The 19,166-nt window shown below is 29.5% G+C and overlaps 1 protein-coding gene across 3 annotated transcripts; it reads right to left on the minus strand.

Moving 5' to 3' along the window:
- Positions 1 to 1,027: 1,027 nt before the first annotated feature.
- LOC111419975 (epithelial cell transforming 2 pebble) lies at positions 1,028 to 17,567 on the minus strand. 3 transcript variants are annotated; one of them, XM_023052866.2, is made up of 12 exons: positions 17,309 to 17,567; positions 16,835 to 17,181; positions 16,568 to 16,780; positions 16,263 to 16,406; positions 11,748 to 12,566; positions 11,216 to 11,347; positions 11,026 to 11,155; positions 10,799 to 10,971; positions 7,260 to 7,814; positions 6,767 to 7,201; positions 1,594 to 1,851; positions 1,028 to 1,542 (listed from the first exon to the last, which is right to left on the minus strand). In XM_023052866.2, exons 1-12 carry the CDS (start codon positions 17,418 to 17,420, stop codon positions 1,426 to 1,428), a joined length of 3,435 nt encoding a protein of 1,144 aa, XP_022908634.2. In that variant the 5' UTR covers positions 17,421 to 17,567; the 3' UTR covers positions 1,028 to 1,425. The 3 variants fall into 3 exon arrangements, with proteins under 3 accessions (XP_022908634.2, XP_022908633.2, XP_022908635.2); XM_023052865.2 differs by having other exon boundaries at positions 10,799 to 11,155; XM_023052867.2 differs by lacking the exon at positions 11,748 to 12,566 and having other exon boundaries at positions 10,799 to 11,155; positions 17,309 to 17,561.
- Positions 17,568 to 19,166: the final 1,599 nt, after the last annotated feature.

Consider the following 19,166-nt stretch of genomic DNA (forward strand, 5'->3'; position numbering starts at 1 on the left):
TTATGTCAAAAAGAAACGTCAAAAACTAACGTCAAAATGAAACGTCAAAACGGATTATTTTAATGTTACATACTTCACACCGATATTTTTTAACAATTAAAATTTATTTTTAATTAAAATAATTAAATTTTAGAAAAGATTTTATTAAATCACTATAAATGAATTCATTATAATTTATATTAATTAATTAATTAATTATAATTAACTGTTTTGCTAAAAATAAATTTCATGCATATTACAGATTGTTTTAATTTAATATTAATTAAAAGAAAAGTCACGTAATGAAATTAACGGTAATTTATTGAGATGTTACAGATGTTAAAAACAACAATTTAAGAAAAAACATCAAAACAACTTAAAACATAATTTGAAACAATTCTCGCTAACTTCAGTTAATATCTGAAAAACAAATAACATTTAAAATGCAATTATAAGGAAATTAATTTAACGTGGGAACATATTTAAATATTTTTTGCCATCTTTTAATAAAATAGCTAAATTAAATCGTATTATTTACTAAATCGAAAACTTACGACATTTTTGGGCGCCATCTCGGAATGAATGGATGAACTAATCATATAAACCAACAATGTTTTTGATTTAACATTCTTCAACATAACAGATTCTGAATCTAATTAATTATTGTATTATTAATTAAAACACAGTTTACATCTCGTAAAAGCGTTTACACAAATTAGATTTTATATTATAAAAATGTTTACACCTTTTTTTTGACTTCTATGATCCTAAAGGACAAGAAGATAAAAGGATCTTACCATTTTATTACAACTCAACTTTATCAAGACATAACTGGTCCCCGTAATACCATCGTGGTTACTGTACTGGATACCAGATATCCATCACCCAGCTCATACTTAAAGACTACATACATTAAAGATTTCACACACATATAAAGCTGTTTGAAGAAGCCCGACAAGACATTCTTCAACATAACAGATTCTGAATCTAATAAAAATAGTTTTATGAGAGGTTGTTTAAAATAAGGGGACTCAATAAAACAATAATATGATATCAAAAATATATTAAAGCACAGTTTTTGAAAAGACTTTTTGGCAATTACATTAATTGATATGAACGAAATTCAATAAAAACGAAGACATTTCAAGACCTGTTTGAAAACATTCGTAATAAAAACAGCCAAATTCGACAGAACAAACAAAATAATAATGACTTCATTGTATAAGTAGTTCGAGCGTTTAAAATGATATCAATGAGAGACAATTCAATTTAGCGATAAAATCAATAATTTACAACCTATCTTTATAAAAAGAGCAAAGTTACAATAAAATTACGAATAGCAAAATTTATATCATCCTTATATATTAAACCGTTAAACTTAGATATTTACAAATATATATGAATAAAATTTAAAAAGAGAAAAAACTTATAAAATATAAATAAGTGTTACAGGCGTTTTAATGCGTTTACCCCTAACGATGACGCTTTCATTTTTCGAGTTGGTTGCACTGACATTGGAGCTTGCGGCGGTGATTCACTTGCGTTTTCTGCATTACCTAATTCCTATACAAAAATCGTTCGTCAAATAAACAAATAGATATATTATTAACTTACACTTATATTATTATAACTTGCAAGTCTCATTTGAGCCAATTGAGACGCTGGTGTTAAATTGGTTGAGCTGCCAAATGGAGACATCATTGAAGAAACCGCCCGTTTTAATTTCGACGGCGTTTTATTAAAAGAAAACGCTCGACCGACTCTTAAACGAGTTTTCGTTGCAAACTTAAAAGCTCTAGATAATGTCCCATGATTTATATCACTTGTATCAATATCTAATTGATGAGGTTCTAAATAAGCCATAAATTTTTCCTACAAAAAAAATTTTATCTCAAAAAAAGTCATAAATAAAACGACTATGTCAATAATGTAATGGCCCCTCTTCACTATGCGTAGAGGGGTGATGGCCTGAAGTGGCCATAAGTGGTGTATAATGGTGATGGTAATGTCAAAGATCGGATACCATACATCAAAGGGCGCCATCATGCGCAGCTAACTGCGCAGTCTATCATTGCTTAACCATTTCGGTTGTCAACACCACCTGTTACTTACAGTGGTCCATTAGGTCCATCTAGATTATACCACTGTGTGGAAGCAAACATGCTAGCCATCATCAATGGTGGCCATCATGGCGACTATTCTAGTGATCCATCATGAGTAGGGCACGGAACTTTTGTAACAAAACGACACGATTTCCCCCCTCCACTCGTCCTCAGCAGAAAATTTTATACAAAAGTTGTTCTAAATTAAATTCTAAAACAATCTTTTCAATAAAAAATATATAAAAATATATATATAAACATTTTTTTGAGGTTATGTTCTTAATTATTAATCAAATCAAAAATTGTTATTAACAATATTTGTTTAGAATTACTTCTGGAACAGTGTTCGTTAATAAAATTTTTTGGTAACTTAAAATTTTAATTTCCCTCTGAATAGTATGCTATCAAAAGTAATTATCTCAATAATTATTGTTTTTATCAAAAAATGTTTTAAATAAAATTTGTTTCAATTTCGATTTTGAATCAATTATCTCAATAAAAAAATTTTACATCTCTATTAATTAAGCGTCTAAGTGTAATTATGTATAAAAATTCAAAAATTATTATTTTGAGGTTATCTCCTTAATTATTAATTAAATCAAAAAATTTTGTTAACAATATTTGTTTAGAATTACTTCAGGAACAGTGTTTGTTAATACAATTTTTTGTTAACTTGAAATTTTAATTTCCCACTGAACAGTATGCTACAAAAATTAATATTTTTGAGGTTATATCCTTATTGTTGATTTAATCAAAAAATTTTGTTAACAAAATTTGTTTAGAATTACGTCAGGAATAGTGTTTGTTAATACAATTTTTTGCTAACTTGAAATTTTAATTTCCCTCTGAATAGTATGCTATCAAAATTAATTATCTCAATAATTATTGTTTTTATCAAAAAATGTTTTAAATAAAATTTGTTTCAATTTCGATTTTGAATCAATTATCTTAATAAAAAAGTTTTACATCTCTATTAATTAAACGTCTAAGTGTAATTATGTATAAAAATTCAAAAATTATTATTTTGAGGTTATCTCCTTAATTATTAATTAAATCAAAAAATGTTGTTAACAAAATTTGTTTAGAATTATTTCAGGAACAGTGTTTGTTAAAACAATTTTTTTCTAATTTGAAATTTTAAGTTCCCTCTGAATAGTATGCTACAAAAATTAATATTATTGAGGTTATATCCTTATTGTTGATTTAATCAAAAAATTTTGTTAACAAAATTTGTTTAGAATTACTTCAGGAATAGTGTTTGTTAATACAATTTTTTGCTAACTTGAAATTTTAATTTCCCTCTGAATAGTATGCTATCAAAATTAATTATCTCAATAATTATTGTTTTTAGCAAAAAATGTTTTAAATAAAATTAGTTTCAATTTCGATTTTGAATCAATTATCTTAATAAAAAAAATTTACATCTCTATTAATTAAGCGTCTAAGTGTAATTATGTATAAAAATTCAAAAATTATTATTTTGAGGTTATCTCCTTAATTATTAATTAAATCAAAAAATTTTGTTAACAATATTTGTTAAGAATTGCTTCAGGAACAGTGTTTGTTAAAACAATTTTTTTCTAATTTGAAATTTTAATTTCCCTCTGAATAGTATGCTACAAAAATTAATATTATTGAGGTTATATCCTTATTGTTGATTTGATCAAAAAATTTTGTTAACAAAATTTGTTTAGAATTACTTCAGGAACAATGTTTGTTAATACAATTTTTTGCTAACTTGAAATTTTAATTTCCCTGTGAATAGTATGCTATCAAAATTAATTATCTCAATAATTATTGTTTTTATCAAAAAATGTTTTAAATAAAATTAGTTTCAATTTCGATTTTGAATCAATTATCTTAATAAAAAAAATTTACATCTCTATTAATTAAGCGTCTAAGTGTAATTATGTATAAAAATTCAAAAATTATTATTTTGAGGTTATCTCCTTAATTATTAATTAAATCAAAAAATTTTGTTAACAATATTTGTTAAGAATTGCTTCAGGAACAGTGTTTGTTAAAACAATTTTTTTTTAATTTGAAATTTTAATTTCCCTCTGAATAGTATGCTACAAAAATTAATATTATTGAGGTTATATCCTTATTGTTGATTTGATCAAAAAATTTTGTTAACAAAATTTGTTTAGAATTACTTCAGGAACAGTGTTTGTTAATACAATTTTTTGCTAACTTGAAATTTTAATTTCCCTGTGAATAGTATGCTATCAAAATTAATTATCTCAATAATTATTGTTTTTATCAAAAAATGTTTTAAATAAAATTTGTTTCAATTTCGATTTTGAATCAATTATCTTAATAAAAAATTTTCACATCTCTATTAATTAAGCGTCTAAGTGTAATTATGTATAAAAATTCAAAAATTATTATTTTGAGGTTATCTCCTTAATTATTAATTAAATCAAAAAATTTTGTTAACAATATTTGTTAAGAATTGCATCAGGAACAGTGTTTGTTAAAACAATTTTTTTCTAATTTGAAATTTTAATTTCCCTGTGAATAGTATGCTATCAAAATTAATTATCTCAATAATTATTGTTTTTATCAAAAAATGTTTTAAATAAAATTTGTTTCAATTTCGATTTTGAATCAATTATCTTAATAAAAAATTTTCACATCTCTATTAATTAAGCGTCTAAGTGTAATTATGTATAAAAATTCAAAAATTATTATTTTGAGGTTATCTCCTTAATTATTAATTAAATCAAAAAATTTTGTTAACAATATTTGTTAAGAATTGCATCAGGAACAGTGTTTGTTAAAATAATTTTTTTCTAACTTGAAATTTTAATTTCCCTTTGAATAGTATGCTACAAAAATTAATATTTTTGAGGTTATATCCTTATTGTTGATTTAATCAAAAAATGTTGTTAACAAAATTTGTTTAGAATTACTTCAGGAACAGTGATTGTTAATACAATTTTTTGCTAACTTGAAATTTTAATTTCCCTCTGAATAGTATGCTATCAAAATTAATTATCTCAATAATTATTATTTTTATCAAAAAGTGTTTTAAATAAAATTTGTTTCAATTTCGATTTTGAATCAATTATCTTAATAAAAAAATTTTACATCTCTATTAATTAAGCGTCTAAGTGTAATTATGTATAAAAATTCAAAAATTGTTATTTTAAGGTTATCTCCTTAATTATTAATTAAATCAAAAAATTTGGTTAACAATATTTGTTAAGAATTGCTTCAGGAACAGTGTTTGTTAAAACAATTTTTTTCTAACTTTAAATTTTCATTTCCCACTGAACAGTATGCTACAAAAATTAATATTTTTGAGGTTATATCCTTATAGTTGCTTTAATCAAACAATTTTGATTAAAGCAACTAAACAAAATTTGTTTAGAATTACTTCAGGAACAGTGTTTGTTAATACAATTTTTGCTAACTTGAAATTTTAATTTCCCTCTGAATAGTATGCTATCAAAATTAATTATCTCAATAATTATTGTTTTTATCAAAAAATGTTTTAAATAAAATTAGTTTCAATTTCGATTTTGAATCAATTATCTTAATAAAAAAATTTTACATCTCTATTAATTAAGCGTCTAAGTGTAATTATGTATAAAAATTCAAAAATTATTATTTTGAGGAATTAATTTTTTTGGAATTATTATTTCAAAGTTATCTCCTTAATTATTAATTAAATCAAAAAATTTTGTTAACAATATTTGTTAAGAATTGTTTCAGGAACAGTGTTTGTTAAAACAATTTTTTTCTAACTTGAAATTTTAATTTCCCACTGAACAGTATGCTACAAAAATTAATATTTTTGAGGTTATATCCTTATTGTTGATTTAATCAAAAAATTTTGTTAACAAAATTTGTTTAGAATTACTTCAGGAACAGTGTTTGTTAATACAATTTTTTTCTAACTTGAAATTTTAATTTCCCTCTGAATAGTATGCTACAAAAATTAATATTATTGAGGTTATATCCTTATTGTTGATGTGATCAAAAATTTTTGTGAACAAAATTTGTTTAGAATTACTTCAGGAACAGTGTTTGTTAATACAATTTTTTTCTAACTTGAAATTTTAATTTCCCTCTGAATAGTATGCTACAAAAATTAATATTATTGAGGTTATATCCTTATTGTTGATTTGATCAAAAAATTTTGTTAACAAAATTTGTTTAGAATTACTTCAGGAACAGTGTTTGTTAATACAATTTTTTGCTAACTTGAAATTTTAATTTCCCTCTGAATAGTATGCTATCAAAATTAATTATCTCAATAATTATTGTTTTTATCAAAAAATGTTTTAAATAAAATTTGTTTCAATTTCGATTTTGAATCAATTATCTTAATAAAAAAATTTTACATCTCTATTAATTAAGCATCTAAGTGTAATTATGTATAAAACTGGAAAAATTATTATTTTGAGGTTACCTCTTTAATTATTGATTAAATCAAAAAAAATTGTTGATAAAGTTTGTTTAGAATTGCTTCAGGAACAATTTTTGTTAACACAATTTTTTTCTAACTTGAAATTTTAATTTCCCACTGAACAGTATGTTCATTTAATCAGAACGAGTGGAGGGGGGAAATCGTATCGTTTTGTTACAAAAGTTCCGTGCCCTAATCATGAGCCATAATGAAGAGGGGCCATAATAACTACATCATCCACAAAATCTTTACATATTTAGTTGCATACCGAATCTGCTGTACAAGCATTTGTAGCCATTTGTTTGCATAAAGTTTTCAAGAACGCAACTTTATCGCTTTCTTCATCAGTCATAGCAAATGAACAAACCCGTTCTTTAAGTTCTTCAGTGTTGCGAAAAACCAAGCTAAAAACTCGTTGACAATCTTCGGTTTCTTTGATATCGATTACCCGTTTAATCGTACTCAAAGACATCAACTTGACGTGTTTGTACGGTTTTATTGATGAATTCTTATGGACACCATTAACCGTATTCGGCGACTTCAATGTGTTGAAAGCTTTCGAACGTTTTTTGCACACCTCCAATTGATCAGAAAAAAGAAACAACACCAAGGGATTTCCTTTACTTGATAAACCTTCGGATGATGACAATTGGATCACTTCTGATTTTGCGACAAAATTTCTATGTGATGATACTAAATCAGGCTAAAAGAATTTGATTTAAAAAATCATTAAAAAAAAATAAATGTGGGTTTTTACTTACAGGACAATTATCAATTTCGTTAAAAATATCAAACATAACCCTTTGCCCTTCAGTCTTTCTTTTATCCTCATTGATATGTTTCATAACCTCCCTAATTGAAGCTAAAGCTTTTTCTAAAGCAGCATGATCAGCGTTATTTTTCGGGGTGTTTTTCAAAATGTCGTTTAATAATAAACTTATACTGGGTAGTCTTTGAACGGGTCTTATGAGGAGTTCTTGTAGACTTTGTCGTCCACATTCTGGCTTAGTTTGGCACGCTTTTAAAAACGCGTGAAATCGCGGTTTCGTTTGATCGCAATGCACCAACATGCTTTTCATTTCTTCAAAAAAATTTACAAACGGTGGATACGCTTTTAGGAGATCCGTCGAATATTTTAAAATAATACTTCCTATACTTTTATCTTCCGTCCAATAAGCGGACATTCGCCGTAATTCTTCGAGCATTTTCAAATGAGTTTCATAAATCGGTGGGAGATTTCCAAAAATTATTTTTAATTCTGTATTATTTAATAAAGCTTCTTCATCTGTCGAATTTTCTAACTGTTCTTTAAACATCTATAGAAATTTTTTATATTAATATTTAAAATATAAGACATTATAGATATATTATTAAAGATTTATGATTAAAATTATATACAGGGTGTGATAAAAGTCAGTTAATTGATATTAATAAAAAATACAATGACTGGATCAAAAAACGTCATGACCAATAATCCCTCAAGGAAGATTACTTAGCTTGAGGAAAGCCAGCAAACTGAGAGAATGGGATTAGTGGTTTTAGAATTTATGGAATCATTCTTTTTGAATGTCATGTGATATCAGACTCTATTTTTCTGTCAGAATACACAAAGATGCTTCTAATAACCTGTATTTCTTGAGTTACAACTTGATTTAGTAAAGTATACCAGAGGTTCATCAATCCCTAGGATCGAACCTGACTGTCTCCGTGATAGATGGCCCAGGGAATAAAAAAAAGAAAAAATCATGTGCATCCCTTGAAGCATTTCTCGAAGTATGGCCTACCAAATGTGTCAGGGGAGGTTAAACAAAACGTGGTTTTAACTGGGCAAGAAAACCCTCATGTTACTTCTTGCTGAGTTACACCCAATACCCCTTATTGGGTGTAATTTGTACATTAGTAAATCAACGGTTTACAAAATTTTAAAACCCGCAAAATATCATTCCTATCAAGTAAACCTCATTCAAGAGCATTTAGTCATATTTTGCAACAATAATTTTACAACGACAACGAAGACTTTCTCAAAAACTTTTTGAGTAATCATGGTTACCAGTTAACAAAACGCTGTTTCGAGAAAACGCGATTGAAGTATTTGTAACTATTATGTTGTGGAAACTTTGATATACAACCATTAAAAGTTAATTTTCTATTGCAGGACCATAAAGGTCCTCCTTACTGGTCGTACATAACATACAAGTTTGTCCTTTGTCTCTGTGATGCGTTGTTTGGATTTTTTGTGAAATTGGGCAAACATATTCTTGCTCAGCTAATGCAGATCTCATTATGGCTGTGCGTTTGCAATTCTGCTTGTTGGCCAATTGTCAATCATAAATCTTCAAAATTAGTATAAATACGTTATTAAAAATTATAACAGCCAAAAAGTTGCTGCATCTTCTATTGTTGTCGTTTTACAATGTTAATGTTTTACTTATTATTATTTTGCCATTCTGCACCCCAGAAACTTAATTTCTCGAAAACCTGTAAACTCAGCGGTGGATTTAACGACGAAAATTGTTAAATCTGCCTGCGGATTCGACTGTACGCCACTTCTCACCAACTGTCTTAGTCTTCCAAATAGTTTTGATTCCATAAACTAGTAATGCCTTTGGAAAGCCAAGCCATAGTAGTTTGTTAATTCATTGTACTTTTTTGCAGTGTTAATTAATTATCGTACCCGACGTCATCATTGCTAGTATGCAACCAATATCACAGTATATGCGATTTGAGTATTACACTGAGATATTGGTTGCATACTTGCTATGATGACGTCGGGTACGATAATTAATTAACACACTGTATGTTTTGTATGAAAGTCAACACTATATAGGTTTTATAGTGTACAAAAAGTATGGAATAATGGTTCTACAGCCTAAACATCAACTTATATTAAAAAAAGTTTTAAATAAAAGTTACTTGAAACTATTTTCTGCATACCTTGGCGTAGAAATAAAATAAAAATCTTGACGGCAGTCTGAGTTACGACAAGGTGAGCGTGTATTTTAAATTGAACACCCTGTATATTTAAAGGTTTTTGCCCCTTATCCCCATATGCAATTTTTCAATAGACTGCCTAAGTCTGACGTCACAGAGGTGGCCGGAGCTTAAACCGACTCCAAACAATTTCGTTGCTAACCACAGTTGCTAAGATAAATCGCCATAAAAATGCCATTTTAACACTAATAGACAACTTAAGCCTTGACGTCATAGAGATGGGCGGAGTTTACACCGACTCCAAACATTTTCGTTGCTAATAGACAACCTAAGCCTTGACGTCACAGAGATGGGCGGAGCTTATACTGACTCCAAACATTTTCGTTGCTAACTGTGTTGCTAGCGATAAATCACCATATGTAATTCATTAGTGTTAATTAAAATTAAATTATTAAATTAAAATAAAATAAACTAAGTGATGACATTTTTTGGCGATTTATCTTAGCAACTGTGGTTAGCAACGAAATTGTTTACAGTCAGTATAAGCTCCGCCCACCTCTGTGACGTCAGACTTAGGCAGTCTATTGAACTATTATTATTGTTTCATTTAAAATTTTGAAACGTCGAGTGAACGAGCGTAAATGCGGTCGAACTTTATTCATAAATTAATTTGAAAAACAATAATAATAGTAAGAAAACCACTGACATTTAAACGTCAAAAATATTTCTGACAAAGCCTACTAAGATTTTTTCATTATAAATTCATTCCAACTTTTGATCGACAACCCCGTTGTTGAACGGGCCAAGAACGGGCAGTGTTTGCTTTATTATTTTTTTTCTCAAAAATTAGTCGTTTTTGGAAAAATTTTAGAGAGACAAAAAAGTTTTAGGATACTTTCATCTACCTATGTAATTTTTTTTAATGTATTTACCCTCTGCATAAAAAAATTTTAGCAAAAATGTAAAGATGGTAAATGTAAGGGTGGTTACGTTTAGTAGTTTAGAAGGATAGGTTGAAAGTACAAATAGGGTGAAAACGTGCCCTATTACCAGTTAAACATATTCCCCAAATTTCGTTGTCTTAGCGTTTATGGTTTTTGAGAAAAAAAAATTAAACCAAAATTTTCCGTTATTTTTGGAGGGGTGTAGCTCCTTAAGGGAGCCCAAGTCGCCCATGGTTTATATATCAAAGTACCCTTAAAATTGCCTAAAGAATCACCCCTGAAGTTTGGGCATGTCATTCAGATACATCCTGTATAACTGCAAAATATGACAAAAAATTTTTGATTTTTTTGACCCTAATCCCTCCTAATATTGTTTAACTGACTTTTTCCAAACCCCATATTTGTAAATAAAATTATTTTCTTACAGTCATAATAATGTTTAAGATGTTGACATAATTGGATTCTGTTTGGACGAGTTCCAAGAAAACCTGTTGACGTGCTGTGAATCCTTTTCTGGGAGTATCAGGAATCGCGGGTTCTCCCCCAACATCGCCCGGTTTGTCAGGGCTGGCGGTGCAGTCCAAAAACGAACCCGAAACTGACAACAATCCAGCGTCACTAACAATTGACGATCTACGTTTATTATGTAAACCTGGCGATTGTTGTTGAGCCAAAGACGATAATGTCTCGTAGAGCCGTTTCCGTTTCCTCCGACTGGCACTGCTCGGCGTTGCTTGGTGTGAATCTCTTCGGGTATTCGGTGAGAGAACTTGATTGATATACTAAATTAAATTAAAAAAAAATTAAAAATATTAAAAAAAAAATTAATGAAAATATCTTACGTCGCCGAATAAATAATCTTTTTCTTCTAAACTGATGCCTTTTTGTACGGATGTCCAAAACCATTCAGCTTTGACAATGTGGGCTTTTGGGGGTCCTTCCAGTTTTTCACCAACGGTAGATTCATCGACAACCTGTAGAAGGAAATTCGTTAACGTTACATATAGCGATGATTTTGAACCTTTTTCGATTTTGTTTTTCTCTTTTTAATCCATGCATTTTCTACAGGAATAAAATAATGGTTATAATGATTTCATTATTTACAGAGAGATCGAAAACGATTGATAGAAGAAATATAATAATGTAATAATATTGTTTTGGATTAAACATTGTTCAATCAGGAGTTTTCAATCAAACTGTAATTTGGAGAAGATAAAAACAAAGATGAAAAAGTAATTAAATCGTAATTAATTAATAAAAATGATTCATTCAATTTCGTTATTAATTTTATCATTTTGTTTTCATTTTCTTCAAAAACAAATAAAAAAAAACTAAAGGAAAAAATATAGTTTACGAAAAATATGAAGTTAGTACCGCGCAATGAATAAAGTTTCCATGATGTTGATCCATCATCCTGCTACTAGTACAGTTCGCCCGGATGTCGTACTCAGAAACGGAAATAAAGGATAAATCAGGAAAACAGGAATTATTTAAAAATTTATCCCCTCCGCTACCATCCGTCACAGAATTCTCCAATTCAACATTTTTATGATCCCGCTTCTTAGCGCTTGCGGGTTGTTTGAATTTCGACGAACTAAACGTTCGTAAAAACAAATTTTTTCGCGCTTTTTTCGGTTGGGCTGAGTTGCTCGTACTTGGTGTAAGACTAATCCTCCCAATCGTTTTCTCCATCGTTTCAACCTCAAAGAAGCCCGAAGTCGAGGCGATACTAGCCCCCTCGTCAAAACTAATTTCCTGATTAAAACTAGTTTCCGTTCCATCCAAAGTTCTTCTACGATTATTCGCAAAAATATGACTTTTTAAAAAATTCGAAATTTTTTTCTTCGCATTTTCGCTATAACTCGTCGTCATCGTATCTCGTTTCCTTTTAATAAAACTTTGCCCGCGATCCGGCGACATCATCTTACGTTTACGCGTACTCGAAGAGGTCTTATCCAAATCGGAATTTGAATCCGACGCTTTTAAATCGACGCAAATTTCATTGTCGTGAGATTTTTCATGGAGAGTTTCTAATTTCGCAAACGGAGTTGTGATTTTTGACGATAAAACGGGAGTGGTGGTCATCGGAGTTGGATTTAATGTTTCGGAAGGTGTTATTATTGCTGTTGAGGAGGGTATGGGGGTTATGGAGGCGGCTGATGTCGTTTCCGGGTACGATTCCATTTCGGTCACCTGGAAATTAGACGTGTACCAACACCAAAAATGGAGTGCGATTTTTTTTTTATTCAACAAGAAGTGAAAACAATCGAATCAAAATACATTTTAAACATATTTTTTTACAAAAATAGAATTAACTCTTAACCCGAAACATAGACTACAGATACATTATTCTAAAGCGATTTTTCTAATAAAAAATTTTCCTAATGTTTATAATAACCGCACGGGAACTGTTTAAAGTCGTCCAATAGGAGATCGTAAATCAGACCCAGGCAATCGGCTCCACCTAATGTTTTAATGTATTCATAGGTTTCGTGAGTTTCATATAGGAAAGCTTATCGCTGTGTAATTAATCATTCTCATAACTAATCATTATGTAGATGTTCAAACTTGCGCGAAACGTTGAGTTTTTGTCTCTTTGATTCATAAATTTAACAATAAATTTAATAATACACACACAAACACGTATATATATCGTTTTTCTCATTGACAGAATGACCATCGTCAGCTTGCAATCAGTTAGTGAGTGAGTTTGAGTGACAACAAATAAGTCTATATGGTTCAGATTATTATCATAGGTAAAGTCCCACTGGATTTAAAGATGGCGGAAACATATTTGTTGCTTTAGGGCTAACAAGTAATCAAAATTGAATTGAAAACCGGAGAATGAGAGTTGAATCACCCAAGTTTTAAATAATAAAGAGATGAAGTATCTGCGAAAAATAGTAAAAACCAGAAGAAACAGAGTCAGAGAACGTCAGAGAAGAACAAAACTTGTGAGGTCTAGTAGAGGAGATACTTATTGTTCTAACGAAAATATTTAATATGAAACCAGAAAGAAGAATAGAGGAAGGTGGCCAGAGTATAAAGAATGGCTAATGGAGACCCATTACCTAGGTTCATTCAATTAGTTTGAATGGGGACAAGAGAAAGAAAAAACCAGTTCTTCTTAGTACTAAATATAAATGTTGAAATAGCTCACTACAAGTTACACTTCCGAAAAGGCGTAAGATGTTGGATTTAGGACACTTTACCAAAGCATGTAAATCTTTACAAGCAGCACATCATTAATGACGACAAATTGCTAGGAAGGTAAGAAAAATGTTTTAATAATTACATCAAACTATACAGGGGTGTGTCAAGTGTCTGGAATATAACCAATAACTTAAAGCTGTTATACTTTGATTGTAATTTGGTGATTTAATATTTTCAGAGAACGCATTTTTCTCAATTTTTTTCTTATACAACCATATGATTTGATATGTTCACCGCGTAGAGAGATTTAACAAAATATGCAAAAAAAAACATATACATCTCATTTAAAATAACAATGTTTAAAAAAACTGCGCCACGATTAATAAAGAAACTTGTATTTGAAACATTTTTCTTTAAAACCACAAATGGCGAAATTATTGGCATTATTATATTCCAAACATTTAACACACCCTGTATAACAATGCATACAAAAAAATTGCATCAGAATAATGAATCCTTCAGCCGTATAATGCTTTGATGCGGAAGATACGGGACACCTGTATATAACGTGTCAATTCCAGATCTACTTCATCTAAACTATTATACATTAGAATTAGAGTAATTCTCTAAATAAGGAATATTTTCGACAAATTCGTTTCAAACAGCCAAAAACTATTTTCCATGGGAAAATGTCTTACTATTGATGAAATGCTTATCCCTTTAAAAGGTAATAGTCGTTTTCGCATATACATGCCTAGCAAGCCAGCTAAATATGGCATTTTTCAAAAAACCCTAATTATGTCCCAAACTATTAATGTTAGGTATAGGACATATGGGGTATAAAAGATGTAAAATGAAACGCCGAAGATGACTAAGTAATCAAATATGAAGGGTGCCATTTAAAAAAATGAAGTTGTGGTACTTCCAAATTTCGAAAAGTTAATGTACCATAGTAAAGTGACCAAACTATCTAGACAGCCTGTTTTTTTTTTTGCAAAAAAACACGTTTAAAAAATAATACTTTACTATTTGTATTTCCTCCAAAATAATTTACCAACTTTGTTAGATATGCCACTCAATATTTACGAAGAAATGTGGTTCCAACAAGATGGTAAAAAACTGTTATAGTTATTTTGTTATAGTTAAAATAAATGTTTAGCTATTTGTTTGCACAGTTCATTTTATAGCATTTATTACGCAAAACCTTTTGTGTCACTACCATTTTTAGTACAAGTACGGTATTTTTATATAAAATACGGTAATTTTCGTTTTCAAGTACAGGTTGGTTCAAATTCAATGTCCGAGTAGGCTATCTCTAGCTTACATGTCATGATCTCGTTTTTCGAGAAACTGCTAATGCCAAAAACCTCAAAGCGCTATCGTCTTTTGTTTCTCCCCTAGAGGCCAAAATGGAAAATATCGTAAAACCAGCAAGTGCAATTATCTTGGTTATTATTATCGGTGGAGTATTATAACTTTTTTACAGAGAATTTGATGATGTAATTAAAAAAAATTTTCTGTTTTAGATTTTGAGATATCAGACTATTTTCGTTTTTTTAAATGGAAACAACCACTGATTATTAGCTTATTAAATTCGTTATTTTTTTCTGATTACAAAAATATAGGGTTTGACAGGTCTATTTCTTATTGTTTTAGAATAAAGGTAAAAATAAACTTTTTTTTAGTGTCGTCAAAGAAATTAAATTTACAGTTTCCTGTAAATTATAACTAAAAATTAACATATTTCTGATATTTAAAACAAATACATTTGTTGAACTATTTAATTTATATTTGTTTTACACAAAAGTTGGAATAGATTGCATTATTTCACATTTTTTATTAATATTTAATATTATTATTAAATGACTTAATAAATTATTGACAGATGGCGCCCATTATTTTTTTAATTCAAATATAGCAACATTTGTTTGTATTCAAAAATTTTCTGAAGTGTCAAATTAAAAATCCTGTTTTTTAAGACGGATTATGAAAATTACGAAAAGTTTAACATGTTAGAATGTTACATATTAGAAAATAAAGTAAATTTTATATAAATTTTTAGTTATGGTACCATAATTTACAGGAAACTGTAAATTTAATTTCTTTGACGACACTAAAAAAAAGTTTATTTTTAGCCTTAATCTAAAACAATAAGAAATAGACCTATCTAACCCCATATTTTTGTAATCAGAAAAAAATAACGAACTTAATAAGCGAAATCAGTGGTTGTTTCCATTTAAAGAAACGAAAATTGTCATAATATCTCAAAATCTAAAATCGAAAAATTGTTTTTAACTACGTTATTAAATTATCTGTAAAATCATCCTGTACAGTATTACAGCGTCCTCTGTGTGGCAACACTGCTTCCTGGGGAACTGTGGTCCAATGTGGAGGATCTTTTGGGATTTGCTGCAGCACATCAAGTCAACAATATTGAAATACTATTCCCAATGACAAGCTTGCAAAAAGAAAAACTTGCAGGATTTGTCCATCATAAATGAGAAAAATGAATTATTGTTGCAACCGTTTTTCCAAGCCAATTTCCTTAGAGTGGAGTCGAGAAATTTGCGTCAAATGTATTCGAAATAATTAATAATTATAACTTGAGGAGTTATTACTAAGAATAAAATTAAATTTAATTTTTAATAATCAAAGACCTGTTGTTTCTAATAAGCTTGATATTATTTCAGTGTTTCAGGTTAAGAGTTAAATAACTTATACAATAACAATACTTACCACATGTGTACATTGCGGATCGTCTATAACAGTGATACACCCGCCGTTTGCCTCGAGCACTTCCGTCATATGCTTTTCTTCTTCCTCTGGGAATCCAGCAAAACATACTTTCGCCCCATAAAACGGTTTTAATTTGTGTTCAGCCTAAACAATTAATCGTTAAATAAGATTTAATCTATTAACTAATTTTATTTTAAGGATTAAATCATTAATTAGTACTTACTTAATTTTTTTCAATTCAAAAAGTGAAAGCAAAAAATCATTAAACTTAAAAATGATGAATTATGAAATAAATTTAAACTCACCATAAATGTGTCTATTGTAGATGTAAAATTAACGTCGTTCCTATTTTCCCAGCTGGAGAATACCCAGTTTAAGTGCATAATAGGAACACGAAAAGTGGCTGCATATTGATATTTATCACCTCCAGCGACGTTTGCGATTAAATGGGTAACCTTTGCAGACATTTCTTTGCGTATTGAGCCTCCCATATGATGTACAAGAGGAACTAATTTAGTCTAAATGGGAAATAAAGTTAAAAAAATTATTTAAATCTAAGATTAAATCCTTACTAATTCATCCTTATTTCTAAATCCAGTAAAACAAACAACAACTCCACTCATAGCTAAATTATATAAAGGTCTTGTGTTATTAGGCAGTTTTTCATTACGATTTAATAGTTGTTGCAAAGCTGGTGGTCCCAAAAGGGGATGTCGCGATTTAAATAGTTGTTCGTAATCGTTCCCCTCGAATGATTCTACCACAAAAACCGTGGAGCAAGTTTGATCTTTGCTGTATTCGAGGCCATTTTCCGATGTGAGTACAGGAACGCCAAATGATTGGGCTGTAGTACAAATGGAGGTATTTTTCACAACGTTTCCAACCAAACATATCCGTTTATCAAGGGGAAGAGAAGTGTCTAAAAAAATTATTTATTTTAAAATATTTTAATTCAAACATAACCTCACTTTTGTTTAACTGTCAAAAGTGATGGTTTTGATATGGGTTTTTATTCGAGATTTTTAATTATCCTTAGAATTACTTACGTTCTAATTTATTCTGGTCATCTCCCGTTGAATCGCTGCCTATTGATGATTGTTTATTAACCGTAGCACCTATTTCGTCCATGTTGATGTGTGTACGAAATTTTTTGGGCATACCACCACAAAAAAGAATAACCGTAACGTTACAACGACGGTAAACGGCATACGTTACGAATGATAAAACATTTCGAACGTTTTTTTCTACGATTTTCGTTTATGTGTAACGTTATTTTGAGGCATTTTTACCGCTCTCGCGAAGGACATGGCACTTTAACGCACATCGCAACTTTCAAGTTAAATCCCTAAACGCTGATTGGTTAAAAATTACCGACAGGTATTAAGTTAGACGTAACTCATACTTTCTAGATTCTTTTATATCAAAACAACTTTAAATTAAACTTTATTTTTTAACGAAAACGATTTAAATGAGATTAATTTGATGCTGTTTTGGTAAAAAACGCGAAATTGTTTATATTTAAATTGTAAAAATGAATGTTATGCGAAAAATTTTTAGGGTGTCTGCTAAGGCATCGTCAGGCATCTTTGTCTTGATCGGCGGTTTCGAACGTTGAACATGAATGGGTTTAAAAATAATCGGGTATACGTTAAGTTTAGGATTCAGTTCAAACACTATGAGTCACCCACGCTCTCTTAAATAATTGAAAGGGGTATTTTTAATACGAAGAGAAAAATACGGGATTCATGTAAACACAAGTTATTTTCTACTTTGAGACACGTTTTAACAAATAGACTTTATACTACTTCGAAACTTGAATTAAATTAGCTTTAAGGACTTGTTTATAAATATTTTTTAAGACCCTTTTTTCTTTACAGCACTTAGCCCCCGCCAGACCCTTTGTACATCCCCACAATACACAGTTCATTCAGGGGTCAAAAAAACAGCCCAAGGTTTTAATGAACATTAATATAGAACAGAAGGGTATAGTCTTTATGTCCAAAATTTGAGGCCAGAGTACTCCAAAACGGGATTCCACAAGGAATAAAACCACAAGGATCAGTTTTGGATCCTCTCTTGTTCATATCTATATGATCTGCCTTTCAATATAACTTCCAAATCCAAAATGACATGTTTGTATGTGACAAAGGCTTAGAAACAGCAGAAATATGGTTCCATAACAATAAGCTAAGAACCAATACTGATAAAACACAATGTTTAAAGTTTGCACCAAGAAATGACCCAACAGTGTCTAACATCAACTATTTAGGGCTGAACATAGATAACAAACCCATATATTGGATATAACTTCCAAATTATCTGGTGCAATATACACAATTATCATCCTTCATTCATCCTTCAAAAAAAAGCAATCCAAGCACTATATAACCTAAAATTGTACAAAAGCTGCAAAGATCACTTTAAAATGGACAAAAATTCCTTGTATTTATGTACTTATCTGTTTAAAATATGTACATGGGAACAATGTGGCTGAAGTTAGATTCATATTCAAATCTGTACCAGATTCAGATTCATAAAATTACAGTTGACCAGACAAGTATTGAACATATCAATTGAAAAATCGTTTTCTGAAACTACAGAAGTTGTAGCAATCTGCGACTACCCTGGATAATTCGAATAGACCCTCTAGTATGTTCCCAATCTACCCTCACCCCCAGATTTAACTAGAGGCAGAGTGGTGAATGTTTGAATACTCATCGATTTTAATAGCAAAGTTAAAACTTATTTTCTCATGAACTGAGAATTGCAGCACTCTGGGACTAGTTTAGATTATTCCATTAGGTCCTCCGGTATTCTTCTAGCCTACCAGCACCCCCAGATTTGCCATATGGGTCGAACGGTGAATTTTTTAATATTCCTCGTTTTCAATATCAAATTTAAATA

The sequence above is a fragment of the Onthophagus taurus genome, chromosome 6 (genome assembly GCF_036711975.1).
Source record: "Onthophagus taurus isolate NC chromosome 6, IU_Otau_3.0, whole genome shotgun sequence".
Taxonomy (NCBI): Eukaryota; Metazoa; Arthropoda; class Insecta; order Coleoptera; family Scarabaeidae; genus Onthophagus; species Onthophagus taurus.